This window comes from Ornithorhynchus anatinus, chromosome X1 (assembly GCF_004115215.2).
Source record: "Ornithorhynchus anatinus isolate Pmale09 chromosome X1, mOrnAna1.pri.v4, whole genome shotgun sequence".
In the NCBI taxonomy this organism is placed as follows: domain Eukaryota; kingdom Metazoa; phylum Chordata; class Mammalia; order Monotremata; family Ornithorhynchidae; genus Ornithorhynchus; species Ornithorhynchus anatinus.
In genome coordinates, this window is record NC_041749.1 from 70095298 (window position 1) to 70115490 (window position 20193).

Genomic DNA, 20193 nt, shown 5'->3' on the forward strand with positions numbered 1-20193 from the left:
CACAGCTGGTAAGTGGCGGAGCCGGGATTCAAACCCATGAACTCTAACTCCCAAGCCCGCGCTCTTTCCACTGTACCACGCCACTTTCGCATGTTATCATTAATTGTTCTCAGTGCTGCCACCTACCTCTCTGGCTTCACCATGTCCTTCCACCCCCCACTCCTCCCATCTGCCTCTCCCAATCCTCTCCTTCCTCTTCCCTCTCTCGCCCAGCTCTTTTCCGCTCTCTCCTCTGCCTCCTCCGCCCCCCCCGCCCTAGAACCCCACTTTACCAGTGGCCACCCCTCTTCCCCCTCCCCCTACGCTCCCCCTCACCAAACCCCCTCTTCCCACCCTCCCCCCCTTCCCCACCCACGCCCCATCCTTGTTCTCCTGTCCCACCGCCACTCCTCCTCCCCCCTCCCCATCCAGGGCCCCGCCACCTCGTTCCCATCCAAACCCTACCCTCCCCCCGCTCTCCGCCCTCTCCCCCCCGTTGAACCCACAGCTATTTTCAAGTGTGGCCTCTGGAACCCCCGCTCCATTACAGGTAAACTACCTTTCATCCTTGACCTTTTTCCTGCTCTCTCCTCTTCCTCGCCCTTACGGAAACCTGGCTCACTGCTGAAGACACGGTCTCCCCCGCTGCTCTCTCCAGCGGAGGCCTCTCCTTCTCCCACTCCCCCAGACTCACCGGAAAGGGAGGAGGTGTCGGCTTCCTTCTCTCACCCCGCTGCCGCTTCCGCACTATCCCTCCTCCCCCTTCCCTCTCCTTCCCCTCCTTTGAAGCCCATATCATTTGCCTCTACCACCCCCTCCAGATACTTGTCGCTGTCATCTACCACCCTCCTGGTCCCACCTCCGACTTCTTCAACCACCTAGACCCCTTTCTCACCTTCCTTCTCTCCTTCTCTCTGCCCACTCTGATTCTCGGAGACTTCAACATCCACATGGATGTGCCCGGTGACTCCTCTGCCGCCCGCCTGCTATCGCTCCTCAACTCTGCCGACCTCCTGCTCCACCATACCTCGCCCACTCACCGACTCGGTCACACCCTCGATCTCGTCATCTCCTACCGCTGCACTCTCTCCTCCCTCACCAACTCTGAAATCCCTCTCTCGGACCATAACCTTCTCACCTGCCTCATCTCTCACACTCCCTTCCCCTGCAAATCTATACTACTCCCCCACAGAGACCTCCGCTCTCTTGATCCCATCCATCTCTCCAAAAGCATCTCTCCCCACCTTGCCTCCCGTCCTCTCTTCCCACTCTCGACGATCAGGTCACCACTCTCAACTCCACCCTCTCTACTCATCTCAACTCTCTCGCCCCCCTTTCCCTCCACTGCTCTCGCTTCACTAACCCACAGCCCTGGGTCACCGCCTCTGTCCACCTCCTACGCTCCTATGCTCGAGCTGCCAAGCGCCGCTGGCAAAGGTCCAAGCACCAAGCAGACCTTATCCATTTCAAATTTATCCTTTCCTGCCTTAACTCTGCCCTCTCCTCCGCCAGGCAAAACTTCTTTTCTTCCCTCATTGACACCCATGCCCATCACCCCCGCCAATTGTTCCGGACCTTTAATTCTCTCCTTAGGTCCCCTGTTCCTCCCCCTCCCCCATCCCTCACCCCCAATGGTCTGGCCACCTACTTCATCACGAAAATTAACACAATCAGGTCTGAGCTCCCCAAAGTCAACCCTCCCCCTCTTGCCTGCCCCCCCAACCCTTTCCCCTACTTTCCCATCCTTCCCTGCCATATCCTCAGAGGAGATCTCCTCCCTCCTCGCAAGTGCCACCCCCTCCATCTGTGCCTCGGACCCCATTCCCGCTCACCTTATAAAAACCATCGTCCCTGCCCTCCTCCCCTCCTTAACTTCTATCCTTAACCACTCACTCTCCAATGGCTTCTTCCCCTCTGCCTTCAAACATGCCCATGTCTCCCCCATCCTAAAAAAACCCTCTCTCGACCCCACTTCCCCTTCCAGTTATCGCCCTATCTCCCTACTACCCTTCCTTTCCAAGCTCCTAGAACGAGTCGTCTACACTCGCTGCTTAGAATTCCTTAACTCCAATTGTCTCCTGGACCCCCTCCAATCTGGCTTCCGTCCCCTCCACTCTACCGAGACTGCTCTCTCTAAGGTCACCCATGACCTCCTTCTTGCCAAATCCAATGACTCCTACTCTATCCTAATCCTCCTTGACCTCTCAGCTGCCTTTGACACTGTCGACCATCCCCTTCTCCTCCACACCTTATCTCACCTTGGCTTCACGGACTCCGTCCTCTCCTGGTTCTCCTCTTACCTCTCTGGCCGTTCATTCTCGGTCTCCTTCGCAGGCTCCTCCTCCTCCTCCCATCCTCTAACTGTTGGGGTTCCTCAAGGGTCAGTTCTTGGCCCTCTTCTGTTCTCCATCTACATGCACTCCCTCGGTGCACTCATTCGCTCTCACGGCTTCAACTATCATCTCTATGCAGATGACACACAGATCTACATCTCTGCCCGTCCTCTCCCCCTCCCTTCAGGCTCGTATCTTCTCCTGCCTCCAAGACGTCTCTACCTGGATGTCTGCCCGCCACCTAAAACTCAACATGGCTAAAACTGAGCTCCTCATCTTCCCTCCCAAGCCCTGTCCTCTTCCTGACTTCCCTATCACTGTGGATGGTACAACCATCCTTCCCATCTCTCGGGCCCGCAACCTTGGTGTCATCTTTGACTTGGCTCTCTCATTCACCCCACACATCTAATCCGTCACCAAAACCTGCCAGTCTCGCCTTTATAATATCGCCAAGATCCACCTTTTCCTCTCCACCCAAGTGGTTGTCTTACTGTTACAGGCTCTCGTAATATCCCGGCTAGACTACTGTTTCAGCCTTCTCTCTGATCTCCCTTCCTCCTCTCTCTCCCCGCTCCAGTCTATTCTTCACTCCGCTGCCCGGCTCATCTTCCTGCAGAAACGCTCTGGGCATGTCACTCCCCTTCTTAAAAACCTCCAGTGGTTGCCTATCAACCTCCGCACGAAACAAAAACTTCTCACTCTAGGCTTCAAGGCTCTCCATCACTTTGCCCCCTCCTACCTCTCCTCCCTTCTCTCTTTCTACTGCCCACCCCGCACGCTCCACTCCTCTGTCGCCCACCTCCTCACCGTCCCTCGGTCTCTCCTATCCCGCCGTCGACCCCTGGGCCACGTCCTCCCGCGGTCCTGGAATGCCCTCCCTCCTCACCTCCACCAAACTAATTCTCTTCCCCTCTTCAAAACCCTACTTAGAGCTCACCTCCTCCAAGAGGCCTTCCCAGACTGAGCTCCTCCTTTTCCCTCTGCTCCCTCTGCTCCCCCTCTACCCCCCCTCCACCTCCCCTCAGCTAAGCCCTCTTTTCCCCCCTTTCCCTCTGCTCCTCCCCCTCTCCCTTCCCCTCCCCTCAGCACTGTACTTGTCCACTCAACTGTATATATTTTCATTACCCTATTTATTTTGTTAATGAGATGTACCTCATCTTGATTCTATCATTTTGTTAATGAGATGTACATCACCTTGATTCTATTTATTTGTTATTGTTTTAATGAGATGTTCATCCCCTTGATTCTATTTATTGCTATTGTTTTTGTCTGTCTGTCTCCCCCGATTAGACTGTAAGCCCGTCAAAGGGCAGGGACTGTCTCTATCTGTTACCGATTTGTACATTCCAAGCGCTTAGTACAATGCTCTGCACATAGTAAGCGCTCAATAAATACTATTGAATGAATGAATGAATACATACTGAAAGCAGTATTTTTTAAAATGATCAGAGCAACCCCCTGCATTTTACTAATTCAATATTTTTAAATGCAAAGATGGTGCATCTTCCAGCTATTGCCCCAACTCCCCACTCCCATTCCTATCCAAACTCCTCAAATGTGTTTGTGTGTACCCGCTGCCTTCATTCCCTTACCTCCAACTCCCTTCTTGACCTTCTGCAGTATCATTCGGCCCTCCTCACTCCACTGAGACCACTCTCTCCAAGGCCTTAAATGACAAATTGAACAGACGCTGTCTTATTCTTCTTCAACCACCTGGCTGCTTTCAATACTGTGGCTCACTCCCATCTCTTGGAAACACAGCTCTCGACGGGTTCTCCTCCTACCTCTCAGGCTGATTCCTCTTTGCTTCTTTCACTGACTCTTTCTCTGCTTCCCACCCACTAATGTGGTGCCTCTTAAAAGCTCTGTTCTTCTCTTCCCACTTTACACTCACTCCCTGTGTCTTCGACTACTACCTCTCTGTGGATGACTCTCAAATCTACCTCGCTAACTCTGACTCGCTCCATCTCTGCTGTCTCGCATATCCTCCTACCTCCAAGACAGCTCTATGTACATGTCCTGCCAGCACCTCATGTTCAAGATATCCCAAATGGAACTCTTCCTCATTTTATCTCCCATATCCTCTCCTCCTCCCCATCACAGTGGACAACACCACCATCCTCCCTGTCTCTGAAGGCTACAACCTTAGCATTACTCTTGAGACCTTCTTCTCTTTCAACCCCTATATTCGAGATGTTTTGCCAAATCCTGTTGGGTTTTCCTCCACAATACTTCCAGTATCTGCCCTTTCCTCTCAATTCAAACGACCCCCACACTGGTTCAGGCACTTGTAATATCCCAACTTGACTACTTCATCAGCCTCTTCCCTGGTCTCCCTGTCTCCAGTCTCTCCTTTCTTCAAACTGCTGCCCAAATCATTTTTCTAAAATGTCACTCCTCGCATGTTTCCCTACTCCTCAAAAGCCTCCAGTGGTTGCCCATCCACCTCCACATCAATAAGAAATACCTGATCATTGGTTTAAGGCCCTCAACCATCGCTCTCCCTCCTACCTATCCAGTTTCTTCTCCCACTCCACCACAGCTCGCACTCTTCAGTCCTCTCAAGCTAAAGTACTCAGTGTACCTCGTTCTTGTCTCGCCACCATTTCCCCTGCTTGGAATTCTCTCCCACTTCAAATCACACAGACCACGACCCTCTCAATCTTCAAAGCCCTTCGAAATCGCATCTCCTTAACGAGAACTTCCCCACCTAAGCAAAGATGTACTCACAACCACCACCACAACCACTCACGCACCGAATTGCCATACTCTCTTACTTAAGCATTAACTCAGGCACATATACTCTTTTCCTTCTTCCTCCTGCCTGTAAATCATATTAGTGCTTACTGTCCCATCCAGATTATAGACTCCTTGAGGACCAGCATTATTTCTATTTCCTCTATTTTACTCATCTAAGTGCTTAATATAGTGCTTTGTACTCAGTAAGCACTCAAACTTTATCGACCTATCGGATGCTAATTGAACTATTTTTGTGAGGATTTCCCATGTGAATTAGTTAACAGTTCTGAAATGAAACAATAATAAAGAGAAACTTCTATTCATATTTGGTTTGGCTCATCCATCGTTTTTGACTGGAGACTCCATTGATGGGGGTCTTTTTGGGTGATGTAAAATTGACCAGGATGAGAACAATTCTAGTACAGAGCAAGAAAATGAAAAGGGAATACTGCATATTTTGTAAACATCATGTTTAGGTGCTGCTTCAAGTTGAAGAATTGCTGCCCATTTTTAAAGTGATTAAATTTCCTGGCCCAGGTTCTTATTCTGCAACATTTAATAGAAAAAAGCCAATATTTACCATTCAGACAAAAGAATAAAAGAGTAATTTTTTACACCAATGAGTACTATAATCGAGCTCAATTTATTTTGTTTTCAGGACATGAGGTCTGGAGAAGCCAAAAGTTAAAAAAAGAAAAAAGAAAGAAACAAGGGCAGATTCTTAAAGACAGCTCTCCAGTCTCTTAGAAGCCTTATCGTGCCAAACTAAGCACCACACTGATGCTTTTACCAATGGATCTGGGTGCAGCTGACTACGTCAGCCCAAAGATGATTTTGTGCAAAGCTGAATGGCTCTGTGATAAGGTGTGAGCACTCTGTAGGATGGCTTCACACAGTTAACAATTCATTGTGAGAAGCATCATCTGCCGCAGTGGCTTTATCTTCCATTTCAAAAGACAACAGAGTGTAGCAACCAGGGATGCCTCAGATTCAGCTTTAGAGGTTGGTGAATCAATTTTCCAATTCTAAGCCCAAGAGAGAGCGGCATAAGCCAGAGCAACCCACATAGTCAATCTATCACTAAATCCTGTGGTTCAACCTCCACAACTTCGCTAAAACCCACGCTTTCTTTTCCATCCAAACTTGCTACCACATGAATCCAAGCATTTATCCTATCCCACCTTGATTACTGTATCAGCCTCCTTGCTGACCTCCCTGCCTCCTGTCTCTCCCCACTCCAATTCATACTTCACTCTGCTGCCCGGAACATTTTTCAACAAGAAGATTCAGTCCATGTTTCGCCACTCCTCAAGAACATCCACCTCCACATCAAACAGAAACTCCTTACCATCAACTTTAAAGCACTCAATCACCTTGCCCCATCCTTCCTCACCTCACTACTTTTCTACTACAATCTAGCCCACACACTTTGCACCTCTAATGCCAACCTACTCACTGCATCTCAAACTCGTCTAGCACACCGCCGACCTCTCACCCACATCCTGCCTCTGGCCTGGAACACCCTCCCTTTTCATATCTGCCAGACAATTGCTCTCACCATCTTCAAAGCCTTATTGAAGGCACATCTCCTCCAAGAGGCCTTCCCTAAGCCTTCATTTCCTCTTTTCTCACTCCCTTCTGTGTCATCCTGACTTGCTCCCTTTACTCCTCACTTCCCACCCCAGCCCCAAAGCCCTTATGTATATATCTGTAATTTATTTATATATATTAATGTCTGTCTTCCCCTCTAGAAAGTAAGGTCACTGTGGTCAGGGAGTGTGTCTGTTATATTGTCATGTTGTACTCCCCCATACACTTAGTAGAGAGCTCTGCATACAGTAAGCCCTCAATAAATACAATTGATTGACTGAGCAGAGAGCTCAGACAGAACTATATTTAAAATGGAAATGATGTAGGAAGGTAATACAGCATTTTAGGCTATCTATTTTAGGCTGTGACAGTGGCCCCTATTAAGATACTATGGACAGGGCTTGTCTAGCCTGGAGTTGGCACTGCAGAAGTAAAGTGACAGATGTTTTATTCAAATGTGATGAAGGTCAGTGCCAAGACCAGGCCACCACCTTCCTGAGTGCTGCTTCTCTGCAAACAGACTCATTTCCTCCTATATGCCTCTTAGATATTGGGGTTGCTGCCACTTCTGGATCAATGGAGGTTCCCAAAACCACCCCTACACATGCCCAGGGGTGAGACCCAGCATGTTAGATGATTGCTATTGTCTATAGACCCAATATCTGAGAGGCATTAAAATAGATCCGCCCTTCCTCTCCACCCAAACGGCTACCTTACTGCTACAGGCTCTTGTTATATCCCAGCTAGACTACTGTGTCAGCCTTCTCTCTGATCTACCTTCCTCCTCTCTTGCCCCGCTGTAGTCTATTCTTCACTCCGCTGCCCGGCTCATCTTCCTGCAGAAACGATCTGGGCATGTCACTCCCCTTCTTAAACACCTCCAGTGTTTGCCTATCGACCTCCGCTCCAAACAAAAACTCCTCACTCTAGGCTTCAAGGCTCTACATCACCTTGCCTCTTCCTACCTCTCCTCCCTTCTCTCTTACTACTGCCCACACCGCATGCTCGGCTCCTCTGCCACCCACCTCCTCACCGTCCCTCGGTCTCGCCTATTCCGCCGTCTACCCCTGGGCCACGTCCTCCCGTGATCCTGGAACGCCCTCCCTCCTCACCTCCGCCAGGCTAATTCTCTTCCCCTCTTCAAAACCCTACTTAAAACTCACCTCCTCCAAGAGGCCTTCCCAGACTGAGCTCCCTTCTCCCTCTACTCCCTCTACCGCCCCCCCTCACCTCTCCGCAGCTTAACCCTCTTTTCCCCCCATCTCCCTCTGCTTCTCCCCCTCTCCCTTCCCATCCCCTCAGCACTGTACTCATCTGCTCAACTGTATATATTTCCATTACCCTATTTATTTTGTTAATGAAATGTACATCGCCTTGATTCTATTTAGTTGCCATTGTTTTTACAAGATGTTCTTCCCCTTGACTCTATTTATTGCCATTGTTCTTGTCTGTCTGTCTCCCCCGATTAGACTGTAAGCCCGTCAAACGGCAGGGACTGTCTCTATCTGTTGCCAACTTGTTCTTTCCAAGCGCTTAGTACAGTGCTCTGCACATAGTAAGCGCTCAATAAATACTATTGAATGAATGAAGTAGCCATTTGCCTTTCATATAAGGACTCAGCTGATAAGGAGTCAGATGTTGCTCCAGTAGTGAAGCAGCACCTAGGCTAAAATTAGTCCAATATTCTTATGGGAAGCAGGGCAGCAGGAACCAGAGTGAAATCCTTGACCTTGAGTCATCTGGGGTGGCTTGGATCCTGATACCTGATGAGCAGACATTCTAAAATTGGCCCATCTGTTCATCAAATACTAGGATGTGGGGTTTTGGTTGGGGAAACACCAGGGAGAGAGGGTTGAGCAGAGTCTTCAGGAGGTGCCTGGTGGAGAGGAGGAAGACTTATCTTACCACGTCACAGATCAGTCATAATGCTATTCTAAGTTGGGAATCTACAATTAGAAGAACTTTGGCTGGAATTTTGTGCTGCCAATTCTAAGCCACACATAAGCACAGGAACATAAATTGGTCAAGCTCCCTAAGGAAAATCAATGTTCAAAGCAACCTTACTTCTCAGAAGGAAAAGTGTAGCTCAGATCCCGACAATTTGTGCACTTACAGAAATTCCTAACAGCTTTTGTTAATCTCAATGCCTTACCAAAATTCCATGATAGGGACACTATGTTTACTTGGGCTTGATCATTTATTTGGAAAGTTTACTTGGAAATTTCAATTGAGAAAAAAGGTTTTAATAGTCTTAATCCCCATTTCACAGTTGAGATAACTGAGCCCAGAAAAGTCAAGTGACTTGTTCAAGACAACTGGCAGACAAGTGGTAGAGCCGAAATTAAAACCCAGGTCCTTCTTACTCCCACGCTCATGTTCTATCCACTAGACCATGCTGCTTCTCACAGTACTTATTGAGTGCCTATTGTGATGCACAGGAAAGAGTACTGCTGTGGGAATCAGGAGACCAGGGTTCTAGCACCAACTCTACAAATAAGGGAAGCTTGCTAGAGTTATGCCACTGCAGGGGAAGGTTTCTTAACCACCGTGCATATGGACGGTCCCAGGAGAATTACTGAAAAATAGCTATCTTGGACAGCAAAGACCACAATGGCTACCAAGGCAACTGCCTTCTAGGTCATTGTGCTAAGGTATAGTATTGGGACCCTGCAGCAGTCACTTGAACCATAAATGGGTCCAGCTTGTAAAAAAACCTTTATGTGCACTTTGCAATGTTTTGCACCCCTTCCCTCTTATTCACTCATTCTACTGTGTTCCTGAGGGAACATGACTGGCAGGGACAAGAGAGTGCAAGTGGCACTGTGTAAACCACTAACACTAGAACCAATTCCTCCAAGCGGGCTCTCAGTACTTAAGTTTGGGACCAAGTTTCATCCATCATTCCCAATGGGGGACTGTCATTATTACTGCATAAAGAGCACTTTATCTGGGAAAGTATAATAAAATAATAATGGTATTTATTATGCACTTACTATGTGCCAGGCACTATACTAAGCATGGGGTGGATACGAGCAAATCAGGTTGGACACGGTCCCTGTCCCACATGAGGCTCAAAGTCTTAATCCCCACTTTATAGATGAGGAAACTGAGAAACAGAGAAGGGTAGTGACTTGCTCAAAGTCACACAGCAGACAAGTGGAGGCGCAGGGATTAGAACCCAGGTCCTTCTGCCTCACAGACCCATGTGCTATCTACTAGGCCATGCTGCTTCTCAAGAAACACGGTCCCTGACTTTCAGGAGCTTACAAATCTACTAGGGGAGAGAGAAGACACAAATTGTATACAAAGGGAGCAGTGTTGTATTTTATTTTCTTTTTTCAAATTAGTCAATTTCTCTTAAGCCTCTAAATTCACAGGCAATAATTACCCTGGATTCCTTGCTGCTGCTAATTAATGGACATGGTACATTTTAATAAATGGCAATGTAATATAGTGTAAGGACACATCAGACTCACCTATGTGATAAATTTGTAAAGTGCTTTGAGGTGAATAGAGATAGAAAAATGTGAAATCTTTCAAAAGCTGATCAATGATAATTTGGACAAGGTAGAAGAATGCCTTATTATCCCTCATAAGACCTTGTTATTTCAAAATCAAAAAAAAGGAATCTAAATAAGGAAAGGAGACTTTTGGGGTGACTTAAAATTCCCCTAGGAAGGAAATAAATATCTCCTTAAAAAAAAAAAAAACTTGCCAAGGCAAGGAAAAGTAGAAAGACAAACGTGTGTATTTCTCTTAAACAAGTCATTATTTTACAGTAAATGGAAACCATGTCAAAGACCAAATTCTTCCTTTTTCAGGGATAAAACAGATCAAGAACCTACTGACTTAAATATCAAAGTCATAAGAAAATTGCACAAATGTATCTCTTCTGAGCTATATCCCTGCAGCATCTTCCCCTTGGTTAATATTACCAGACAGATAAGTCTTTCACTCATATCATTTTTATAGCAAATACTGGGAAATCTACTCTTGATTCTCCAATTTAGTCCTAATCTGGAAAAATTCCTCTGCGTTCCCCATCTTCCACTTGAGAGGACTCAACACTTATTCATTCTTCTGTTTCTCCAGCTTGATACAAAGAATTTCTGTTCCTTTCACCCCCATAGAAAAATGTATCCAACCCAGTATTCTGACAATGTTCTATGGGCATATGCTAGGGATCCCTCAGCACCACTTTGCAATTGCAGTAATCACCAGTGTCTTAATGGAATTGGGGCTGGACATTCTCCCAAGACTCCCAGAACTCCTGACAGCTGGCCTCAGGAATAAGCGTTATTCTCCTCATGGGGGATCTCAGGAGATTAGTGACTATAAAACCCTCTGACCTCCTTCCGAAGAAGAGTCTATAGGAAGAGACAGCATATGCACAGAAATCACAGTCATTACATAATAATCAGTCTCATTCTTGACTAATAAAGAAAGAGGGATCTCACAAGATGGAAGCTGATTGCTGTTTGCTGCTGCACAATTGTGCAGTTATCCTGAAATGAGACTAACGCATTTAGTGAAGAACAGTAAATAACCCTGATGCCCATCACGGAGAGCTGCTCTAATGCCGTTAGAGGTTTTGCACAGAAAAGTTGCAAGATTGTGGCTTCTTACAAACACAAATGACTTGCAGTATTGCTGCCTGCAGAGTACCGTTTGACAATTGCAAAATGAATGGCAGTTTTAACGGCATAGTTCTGTTTGCAAGGAAAGGCATTCTATTGCGTTGCTATGGATTCTGAAGAAGGAATTCTCACGTTTTGGCTGGGTTTTTGTTTTTTTTGGTTGTTTTAAATGGAAGGTTTTCCCGCCCCAATTTGCAAGGGTATTACAAGCTATCTAACAGTTTCACTTGATTTTCATTTGATTCTCTCTCTCTCTCTCCCTCCCTCCCCCCACACCCTCCACATGCCCTTGGATTCGCATGATTATCCCTTGGGACAATCATGTTGGCATGATCTCAAAGGCTTCTCTGGCTGCTGTCCCTTCCCAACAAACTGAGTTTACACTCAGACTGCTTTCCTGAATCAAAAAGGACAAAAATTTATTTGTACCCATCAGCAACTGGCTTCTTTCTCAAAGGTAATCAACCTAGGCAACTGGGATCCTGGTTAGTTAAAGCAACACATGGCACTCACCCTGGTCTAATAAGAGAATGCAGATTCTGTTTCATAATGTCTTTCACACAGACAGGCAATGGTAACAGCAGAGATAAGGTTTATCCCTCTCAGCAATCATAATCTGGTAACTGAACAGGGGTTTTTGCCCCCAAGTGATAATCAATCATGCTGCCAATGGTGCGATCCCAGCTACTTTAAGCAAACCATGCTTCTGCTCTGTCGATGTGCAAAGACAGAGTCTGCAGTGACCTTTTTGAAGCAGTCATTGCACAGAAAAGAGGTGAAACGATCTTTTCCATTTCATTAGATTCTTTTCAAGGATCAGAGCTTGGCAGCAGACAAAGAGTCCAGCAATATTTTTACACCAGAGAAAGCCCAAAGGAAAGATGGAAAAGGAAGCACACAAAATTTGAACTCCTTGGATTCTTTTCCTTGTTGAAAGACTCCCATTTCCCCAATTCCTTAATGCTCATAAAATCTCTAGCTTTCTTCCACTAAAAGTTTAGCCCATTTTTTATTTTCTCTGGTTCTTTTGTCACCTGCATTATTTTCCCACTTCGGGGGCTACTAGTCCAGCTCTAAGTCTCTGTCACCTGAGCAGAAGCTTGAGGCAGGTGTGAGATCATGGTGGGCACCTATTAATGAGAGCAAGAGCAGCATCAGAATGGCAGAATCTGGGGAAAGCAACAAAAGCCTTGGCAGCCATACCGGAAAGCTGGCAGACCAGGAAGACCTCTGGATCAAAACTGCCTATGATTAGTTTAGTTCAGCCTATTTGTTTCAATGGCTTTGCTTGGTAAATGTTTTCATAATGAATCGCCGTTTTCTAACCTCTACTGTGTGTGCCATATGGGGGCAATTACTTAATCATCCTAGCTTCTTCATTTCTCTCCTATTATTCAAAATAATTTTAGTTTACAATGTAAAATATTTAGGAAGGGTACTGTATTGGAATTTGTTGACCAAAACAATTGTTCATTCCAGAGTTTCAGGGAACAGAGCTCTCCCCTTGCTAGAATCAGAGAGATAATATGACTCTTTGGATGTGAGTGACTCCATTGCACTGATAGCAATGAAGACCAGGCCAGGGGGATGACTATTATGAATTTTCATTTAAACAGACTTGACTTGAAGATCAGAAATAACTACCTATGAAAACAACTAACTCTCTAATTACAAATACCAAAAAAAAATGATCTTACCAATAATAGATTCTTATTAGTGCCGATGGCCACAGGAGAAACGATGCAATAAATGCCAGAATCGGGATGGCTAGGGTCCCTCCAGCTATTACGAACATGTTAACCATATCAAGATCCATCTCGCCTCTTAGTGCTCCACTTCACCTGTAAGGAAGAGAAAGACAGACTTTCAACAAAGAAAAGATGCAAAAGTAAAAGGCCAAAAATTAAGAAGCAAATGTGGTCAGAAACTAAAACACAGATAAAAGGCAAAATTGAGACTTTTAAAATTGTAGCCTGCTGTCCTCTTGCTGACTCATTTAGATAAATTCTCAGGCTGCTAACACCCTAATCTAAATCAGCAAACGCTATTTGTTCAATCCACTCATATACAAGTGGGCAGACAAGATACTATAAATAAAATGCTAGGTTCCCTCAAATTCTGTTCATTTCTACTGCACTTGTTAAAATACAAAAACTCCTCCTTACACAGATCCTCTCCAAAGGGAGATGCTTACATTTTTATTACCAATTCAGCCCATCAGAATGTGCTTAACATATACTAATTTTTCTGCACAAACTCTGAAATTACCCAGTGAGATGTCTTTTGGTTCTGACAAGGGCTTTCTTACCCTAGTCACTCTTGAAAACCATGCAAGAACACATCCAGAGTTATGCAGATTAGTGGCATCATTCTTTCTTTGAAGCTGATCTTGCTAACCATCCTCTTGATTTTCCAACCACTATCTCAGATCTGGTCCCTGCACACATGGTCACTGTGCACATGACTTCTTCAGATCAGAGTCACTAGGAACTCCCTCATTTCAGACTAAAGATACTTTGACTTTAAAACCATATTACCTGGGGACTTATGGGGAAATCAGGGAATTTGCCATGCTCAGATGGGATGGATGGGTGGGCAGTGTGACCTAGTGGTAAGAGCACAGGACTAGGAGTCAGGAGACTTAGGTTTTAATCCTGACCTTTCCACTTGCCTGCTGGGTGACCTTAAGCAAGTCCCTGAACTGATTTTTGCCTCAGTTTCCTCATCCATAAAATGGGGGTAAAATATCTGTCCACCCCACCCAACCCCTGGACCGTGAACCCCCTGTGGGACAGGGACTGTGAATGTGCTGATAATCTTGTATCTAACTCAGTGTTTAATACAGTGCTTGGCAAATAGTAAGTGCTTAATAAATACCATCATCATCACCATCATCATCACAGATAAATTAAAATATAAACCAAACAGAGAAGCAGGATGTACCTACACTAAAGAGTCCCAGGGCATACAAAGAAGTTGGGGGCAGACATAGAACTCTCTGTTTAACCAAATAGAAGCAGCTCCTCATGCTTCTTTCCGCCTTGTATCTACCCCAGGGCTTAGTACAGTGCCTGGCACATAGTAAGCACTTAACAAATACCAAAAAAAGGTAAGCTTTTCAATAATGTAATATGGAAAAAAATATACTCAAGCAAAATAGCCAGACATAAATCCCTTTCGCGTCACAATGAATCATTTGAAAGAATATTGTAATGATAGAGGAATCCCTGCAGAATACAGACTGGTCTAGCATTCATTACACAGAAAGGTTGGCTCCCATTAAACAATGACTCCTGAGATGTGAGGCCGAGAAGTCAAAAACTGTGAGGCCGAGAAGTCAAAAACGTAGACAGTTCCCCGCCAACAGGGGTGTCTCTGATCCAAAGCCTGGGTTGAATCTGTAGTTATTGTGAAAGTCCTGTCACTCATTTGTGGGAGGCTGTTTTTTTTCTGACACTCTAATATTCAGACAATAAATCTGTCAGGCGATAACTGAGCATTAAGCTATGTGGGTCATGAGAGCAACTGCATCAATCAAATTTAATACATTGCAACAGGTAATTAATTACTTTCTAGAGATAAAGTTTCCTTTAAGATCCAAGTCGGAGTTCACACCCTTGAAAATGACAGTTCCCTTTGTTTTCCTGGTTTCTTCAAGACAGTGAGCAAACATTGTGGTTTTATGCACTCTTTCCTTTACACAACCACATTAATCACACCCCCGTATTTCCTGAAAATGCTGACCTCTGGAGCCCTCCACAAGAATACCTAACCCTTCTGAAAGAAAATGACATGTTAGGCATTTAAACAAGTTACTGATTGTCATAAAACAACTTCATGATCTGTTTTCCCCTTGATAAGCCTATTGCTGATCCTTCCTTGATTGACTGATTTGGTTTATTTGAGGACATGGTTATGACTGCTTCCAAAGCAGCATGGCTCAGTGGAAAGAGCACGGAGTTGGGAGTCAGAGGTCGTGGGTTCTAATCCCAGCTCTGCAACTTGTCAGCTGTGTGACTTTGGGCAAGTTGCTTCACTTCTCTGGACCTCAGTTACCTCATCTGTAAAATGGGGATGATGACTGTGAGCTCCATGTGGGACAACCTGATTACCTTGCATCTCCCTCAGCACTTAGAACAGTGCTTGGCACCTAGTAAGCACCTAACAAATACCATTATTAGAGAGGCAATGTGGCTTAGAGGAAAGAGCCCGGGCTTGGGAGTCAGAGGTCATGGGTTCTAATCCCTGCCCCCTCACTTGTCAGCTGTGTGATCATGGGCAAGTCACTTAACTTCTCTGGGCCTCAGTTACCTCATCTGTAAAATGGGGATTAACTGTGACCCCCACGGGGGACAACCTGATTACCCTGTATCTACTCCCAGCGCTTAGAACAGTGCTCTGCACATAGTAAGTGCTTAACAAATACTAACATTATTAAAGTGGGGATGAAGACTGTGAGTCCTACTTGGGACAACCTGATGATCTTGTATCTACCCCAGAGCTTAGAACAGTGTTTGGAACATAGTAAGCACTTAACAAATACCAACATTAATATCAATCAGTAGAATTTATTGAGCACCTACTGTACAAAAAGAACTATTAAATGCTTGGGATAATACCATAGATGTTGGAGATGATACCTGCCCACAAAGACAGAGGAGGCAGGCACATAATTTAGACAGGAGGTAGAATTGTTTAAATAGTACAGTACATAATGAAAGTGCACCAGGAGGTTGTGAATGCAAGAGTCTTGAGGGGATAGTTGGAAAAACTTATTGTAGGAGGTGGGATTTCAGTAGGACTTTGAACATAGGGAGATCTGAGGTCTGATGATTTGGAAGGGGGCGCAAGCTCCAAGCAGGAAAATGGCAAGAGCCAGGGGTTGGAAGTGGGAGAATCAGGAACGATGCACAGGGAGATGGGCTTGGGAAGAACGGAAAGTGTGAACTGGGGCATGGAGAGGTAAGGGCAAGCAAACTGACAGAAGGTCTTTGAGTTCAACAGTCAGGAGTTTCTATTTGCTGCAGAGAAGAATTGGTAACGATTGAAGGTTTCTGAGGAGAAGTGAGATGGGTCCAGATGATCTTTTTGAAAGATGATCTGGGTATGGAGTGGAGTATGGTCTGGAAAAAGGGAAGGCAGGGAGACCAGGGCATCCTTCCTCAAGTGGGAGGCAAATGCATCAAATCACTGAAAAATGAATGCAATGTCCTGGGAAAGATGAGGCATCCCCTGCCAGATTTTGTTTTCCTGAGGCCAATAAACTGATTTCTCAGAAAGTGCATTTATTGAATGCCTGTTTGCAGAGCTTAGGACTAAGTGCTTGAAAGAGTACAATAGGATTAGTAGACATGATCTCAAGTCCTCAAGGAGTTTACGACCTAGTGGGGGAAACAAGATCTTAAAATAAATTATGGGGCAGGGGAATAATAGCAAATATAAACCATGTAGATGCATAAGTGTCACAGGAGATTGGGAGTACTCAAAGGTTTAGGTGGTGCAGAAGGACTGAAGTGGCAGTTGGAGGACAAAGTAGGGAGATTGGAGATGAATCAGGGAAGGTGTCCTGGAGGCGATGTGATTTCAGAAAAGCTTTGAAGTTGGGAAAAGGTGTAGACTGTCAGATATGAAAGGAGATGGAGTTGCTGGAAGGGGGAAGGACTTGAGCAAGAGCTTGAGTTCAGTGGCAGGAGAGGCTAGAAGGAGGCACAGTGAGTAGGCTTTCTTGAGAGGAATGAAGAGTGTGATGGGAAGAAGAGAGTGGATAAGTAGAAGGGAGAGAGCTGACTGATTCCCTTAAAGCCACCAGTGATAGAGTTTCACCTTGATTCAGAGATGAGTGACGATCTGGAGGTTTTTCAGGGGTGTGGGGACAAATGCCTGTCGTAGGAATCATGAAAAAGCATTCTCAAAAAATATTTTGAAGACCTTCACCATACTCTCAGAATACCTTAAAGAGCTACACCCACTGTGCCTGTGTGCCTTTATTCACTTCCAACCCATTAAAATTGTTGTGTTTCACTGCAAGGAAGATACTGAATATGGATAATGTGGGGTGGGAGCAATCTGTCCAGTTACCATCTTCTTTCTCTCACCCATCAGGCCTCTACATCATGACGTAGTGGGACAGGGTCATCAGGAGTGCAGTGGGAAAAGAGGTATAATAAAGGGTGGAGGCGGAGAGAAGTAAGGCCGTCATTGAAGCACAACCCAACTGTCAACAATTTCTGCTCAAAGACCAAATATTAGGGATTGTGAGCAACATCTTTGGTTCCTGTAATAAATGGCAATGCACCAGTGACAGATTTGATGGCAAAAGATTTTAAGACTCATCTGTATGGTAAATAGGTATGTATGTGAGACTGGAGGATATAGGAGGCCTGTTGGAATAGCCTCATCTTTATCAGCAAATATCAGGTGTTCACAAAGTGTATGACACTGTACCATGAACTATGAGGTTTGTAAAGTACAGTACACTCAATCAGTAGCATTGAGGGCTTACTGTGTGCAGAGCACTGTATTAAGCACTTGGGTATGTATGACACAATAGAGTTTGTAGAAGTGATCCCTACCCACAAGGAGCTTATAGCCACAGGGGGAGACAGACTTAATTTGTCCCATAAGAAGTTCTGGATCTCTAAAGGCAGGCATCATTTCCCCTGTCTTTACCTCACATGCAGGAGAGGGGAGAAGAAGGACTATGGTTTGAAGGCCAAAAGGAGCAGTGAAATGTCATCCCAATTCTAGGAGATTCATTCATTCATTCATTCATTCATTCAATGGTCTTTATTGAGCGCTTACTATATGCAGAGCACTGTACTAAGCACTTGGAATATACAAATCGGCAACCGATAGAGTCCCTGCCCATTGACAGGCTTACAGTCTAATTGGGGGAGACAGACAGACAAAAACAATAGCAATAAATAGAATCAAGAGATGTACATCTCATTAAAACAAAAGCAGTAAATAGAATCAAGGGGATGTACATCTCATTAACAAAATTAATAGGGTAGTAAAAATATATACAAATGAGTGAACGAGCACAGTGCTGAGGGGAGGGGAAGGGAGAGGGGGAGGAGCAGAGGAAAAGGGGGGGAAAGGGGGCTTAGCTGAGGGGAGGTGAAGGGGGGGTAGAGAGGAAGCAGAGGGAGCAGAGGGAAAAGGGGAAGCTCAGTCTGGGAAGACCTCTTGGAGGAGGTGAGCTCTCAGTAGGGCTTTGAAGAGGGGAAGAGAGCTAATTTGGCAGAGGTGAGGAGGGAGGGCACTCCAGGACAGCGGTAGGACATGGGCCAGAGGTTGACGGCGGGATAGGCATGAATGGGGGACAGTGAGGAGGTGAGTGGCAGGGGAGTGGAGCCTATGGGGTGGGCAGTAGAAAGAGAGGAGGGAGGAGAGGTAGGAGGGGGCAAAGTGATGGAGAGCCTTGAAGCCTAGAGTGAGAAGTTTTTGTTTCGTGCGGAGGTTGATAGGCAACCACTGGAGGTTTTTAAGAAGGGGAGTGACATGCCCAGAGCGTTTCTGCAGGAAGATGAGCCGGGCAGCGGAGTGAAGAATAGACTGGAGCGGGGAGAGAGAGGAGGAAGGGAGATCAGAGAGAAGGCTGAAACAGTAGTCTAGCCGGGATATTATGAGAGCCTCTACTAGTAAGATAGCCGCTTGGGTGGAGAGGAAAGGGCGGATCATGGCGATATTATAAAGGTGAGACTGGCAGGTCTTGGTGACGGATTGGATGTGTGGGGTGAATGAGAGAGCCAAGTCAAAGATGACACCAAGGTTGTGGGCTTGAGAGACGGGAAGGATGGTCGTACCATCCACAGTGATAGGGAAGTCAGGAAGAGGACAGGGCTTGGGAGGGAAGATGAGGAGCTCAGTTTTGGACATGTTGAGTTTTAGGTGGTGGGCAGACATCCAGGTAGAGACATCCTGGAGGCAAGAGGAGATACGAGCCTGCAGGGATGGGGAGAGGACCGGGGCAGAGTTGTAGATTTGTGTGTCATCTGCATAGAGATGACAGTTGAAGCCGTGACGCGAATGAGTTTACAAAGGGAGTGAGTGTAGATGGAGAACAGAAGAGGGCCAAGAACTGACCCTTGAGGAACCCCAACAGTTAGAGGATGGGAGGGGGAGGAGGAGCCTGCGGAGACCGAGAATGAACGGCCAGAAAGATGAGAGGAGAAACAGGAGAGGATGGAGTCCGTGAAGCCAAGGTGAGATAAGGTGTGGAGGAGAAGGGGATGGTCTACAGTGTCAAAGACAGCTGAGAGGTCAAGAAGGATTAGGATAGAGTAGGAGCCATTGGATTTGGCAAGAAGGAGGTCATGGGTGACCTTTGAGAGAGCAGTCTCGGTAGAGTGGAGGGGACGGAAGCCAGATTGGAGGGGGTCCAGGAGAGAATTGGAGTTAAGGAATCTTTTGGGATGAAACCAAATGGTTCTGGGACTGACAGAACTAGCCCTATACTCTAAGGTTGTGGGGTGATGCCAGCGGTACTGGGGTGGTGCCATAGATGTTGGGTTTGAGCTCCAACACAAATTAAGCTTTGACTTGGGCTAGCCCTAGGTAAAATAATAATAATAATGGTATTTGTTCAGCGCTTACTATGTGCCAAGCACTGTTCTAAGCACTGGGGTAGATACAAGGTAATCAGGTTGGACATGGTCCCTCTCCCACATGGGGCTCACAGTCTTAATTCGTACAGTGCTCTGCACAAAGTGAGCACTCAATAAATATGAATGAATGAATTTTACAGGTGAGAAATTTAAGTGACTTGCCCAAGGTCATACAGCAGACAAGTGGCGGAGCCGGGATTAGAACCCACATTCTCTTGACTCCCAAGGCCGTGCTCTTGCCATCCACCTTCAGCATTAACATATACACATATTCAATTATTCATATGGTCACTTCACCCCAATATA

At 45.9% G+C, this 20193-nt stretch overlaps 1 protein-coding gene across 7 annotated transcripts in view; it reads right to left on the bottom strand.

Annotated features, from left to right (window-relative positions):
- Nucleotides 1–20193, bottom strand: part of ABHD6 (abhydrolase domain containing 6, acylglycerol lipase) — a 57180-nt gene that overhangs the window by 25923 nt on the left and 11064 nt on the right. For all 7 annotated transcript variants that reach the window (XM_029051746.2, XM_029051752.2, XM_029051749.2 and 4 more), the window contains one exon: nt 12976–13119. In XM_029051746.2, the coding sequence (XP_028907579.1) occupies nt 12976–13094 (119 nt within the window). In that variant the 5' untranslated portion in view covers nt 13095–13119. The remainder of the gene's footprint in view (nt 1–12975; nt 13120–20193) is intronic.